Source organism: Diaphorina citri, unplaced genomic scaffold (genome assembly GCF_000475195.1).
Source record: "Diaphorina citri unplaced genomic scaffold, Diaci psyllid genome assembly version 1.1 scaffold2027, whole genome shotgun sequence".
Classification (NCBI taxonomy): domain Eukaryota; kingdom Metazoa; phylum Arthropoda; class Insecta; order Hemiptera; family Psyllidae; genus Diaphorina; species Diaphorina citri.
The window spans coordinates 26140-29003 of record NW_007379453.1 but is presented as its reverse complement, the minus strand read 5'-3'; the positions used below and the strand labels follow the sequence as shown (position 1 = coordinate 29003).

General features: G+C 36.7%; 1 protein-coding gene across 1 annotated transcript in view; it reads left to right on the top strand.

The window, feature by feature from the left end:
- The window catches only part of LOC103517982, a gene marked incomplete at its 3' end in the record, with an annotated part of 39749 nt that overhangs the window by 10752 nt on the left and 26133 nt on the right, over window positions 1–2864 (top strand). The window contains exon 2 of the mRNA XM_008483033.2: window positions 1315–1474. Coding sequence (XP_008481255.1) covers window positions 1315–1474 — 160 coding nt within the window. The remainder of the gene's footprint in view (window positions 1–1314; window positions 1475–2864) is intronic.

The following is a 2864-nucleotide window of genomic DNA, read 5'->3' as shown; positions in this document are numbered from 1 at the left end:
TTTTTTTTTTTTTTTACAGAATTGAAGCGGTTGTTATCAATCCCACAATCCAATCTCAATCCAATTTGCGTGTGTTACTCCGTCACTGGTCACAATCCAATCCTAATCAATTTAGCGTGTTTACTCGTCACTGGTCACAAGTAACATCCCAATCCAACTTGCCGTTTTTCCTTGAAAGTGTTTACGTCGTCACTGGTGCACAATCATCCCAATCCAATTGCGTGTTTATCGTCCACTTTCATCTTTGTGTTGGTCAACATGGCAATAAGGTAAGATTTCTGTACGGATTTTGTTCCCTCGTACGGTAATGTACGGTAATACACCTGTAAACACTGAAAAGATGGCCGCTGTGTTCGTCAGAGTTGTTCGTTGTTCGAAGTATCGTTGATCGTGGAAATAAGATTTCAAAGTTCGTTTTTTAAGTGTTAATCAATAAAATATGTGACTTTTTTAACTTTGCTATTTTAAAAACTTGTCAAGGAACACTCCTAAAGCAAGTATCTTCCCTCTTATAGACAGATTTTTGTAATGTCTCACGGACGCGCCTAAGATTTCAAAGTTCGTTTCTTAAGTGCTAATCAATTAAAATATGTGACTTGTTTTTACTTCGCGCCTTTTAAAACTTCACTAGGAACACTCCTTAAGCAAGTATCTTCCCTCTTATAAAAGGATTTTTGTAATGTCCCATTGACGCGCCTTATGCACAACTACCATAATAATTAATAACACTGGTCACTGCTCGTTTGTGCCAGTTCCTTTGGTAGCAATATTCTACAGATGTGACTTCTGCACAAGTACCATCATGTCAATGGAAAATTGCTATCAAAAAGAGCTGTCACAAATGAACAGTGACCAGTGTTATTATAGGTTCTTCTTAGAGGTTTGACAGAGGGAACTGTAACTGCTAAGGTCTTATCATCCTGAAATTGAAGCAAGAAGGAAGACAGGATAGGAAGAAGTTAGCTGTTGCGAGAAAGAACTTTATTCCCCCGGGCGAGAATCAAAGCTCTGGCCTAGCACTAACAAGGCAGACATGCTATCAACCAAGCAAACTGACTATTTTAGGGTTAGGTTAAACACAAAAGAGATTTCTTTTTCACTGCTGTGACTTCTGCCCAGTTAGCACGCAAGCTTACATCCAGGGGCTTGATTTTGACAGGATTTCTAAGTCTAACGTCTTAAACTTAAATCCAGTCCGAAAGACATGCTATCAACCAAGCAAACTGACTATTTTAGGGTTAGGTTAAACACAAAAGAGATTTCTTTTTCACTGCTGTGACTTCTGAATAATTACTAAAATCTATTTGATTTCAGGAGAAACTATTGAAATTGTTGGATGAGGAAGTTGTGACAAGCATGCGAATGATTCTAGATGCGTATGGCCAAGTATTTGGAGCAAGGATTTACGATCAGGTTCCTGTTAGAGGGAGAAAAAAGGAAATCATAAATAAAATTAAATTTGGCCTATTTGAAAGTGAGTTACACTAGTAGTTTGCCCATGATTTGTCAAACCAAAGGGAAAATCGAATTGAAATTTACTAAGGTTTTAAATTTAAAGAGTAAAAAAAAAAAAAACTACAGGGGTTTTTTTTCCAAGACTTCTTGATTCTGAGAAAAATCAATTTAAAAAATACCAGTAAATCTTATTTACTAAAGTTACAGCATACACTTCTGTACTTAATGATGTCACATCAACTGTCCTCAGCAAAAGTCCCTTACAGGTAACACTAGTATAATTTGTATTTCTTATAATAATCTGATGTCACAAAATTTTCATTCAAACATCAAATAAAAATTGAATTTTCGTCCTTTTAAAGACACATTTTTGGAGTTTAAATTTCAGAGTTGGATTGTTCACAACTTTTTTATGTGGGAATTGACCTTTTATTCATGGTAATTATGCTGAAGTCACGTGTGTGGAAAAGAAAAGCTCTTCTTTAGTCCATCCTTCCTTTATTATTACAATAGTAATAAAAAGGTATAAGGGACGGACTATTGTATTTGCTTCGGTGTCGTCTGTCTGTCACTCTGTCTGTTCCCATAGAAGGACTTATCCAAACCTGGTCGACCTATATATCAAATTAAAGGTCTTTTTACCAGGAACACAAAAATGGTGGTGCAAATTTTGTCCAGAAAACCATAAAGCCAAAAAAACAAAAAAAAAAAACTGGTTTATGGGGATTTTTTTTTTTTTTTTTTTTTTTTTCACTTTTTTTCCCAAAAATGACCTTTTTTCTCGAAACCAACCTAAATTCCCCTAAAAATTGGTAAAATTCCCCTACTTATTAACCCAAATAATCAGTTTTTTTTATTGTAAGTCAATAACATTTCCCATAAACTCACTTTAAAGCCTCACATACCCGGCGTATGTGCGGATTGTACCCTTGCGATGCGTGACATGGATGGATAAAACATAATTATAAGTCAAATAATAACTAAGAACTAAACTAAAAAACTAGGAATGAAGTACAATGTAACTAAATTGTTAGTTCTTGATCTCGGACAAGAGGGGACTAAGGGGGGGACTCCCACTATTACAACATGTCAGTGGGTAGGGTAAAATAACCCGGAAGAGCCGTATCGAATTGTATCGCCCAGCAGTGCCGTTGGTGTTAGGTAAGGTGCGTGAAGGCTACGAAGGTAAACACACTCTTTCTACACTTTTTTTTTTTTAGGGTGTTAATTGGAGTTAATGAAATTCAGTGGGTAGGGTAAATGACCGGACGACGTATGGCGGGTAATGTGTGGGAGGTCAACGGGTAGACGGGATTGGTGGGTGGGGGCCAGATTTACTTAGGCGGGACTTCACAATAGATTTCTGAGGAACGAGCCCGAAAACTCTCAAGTATCCAGTAACGCTGTTA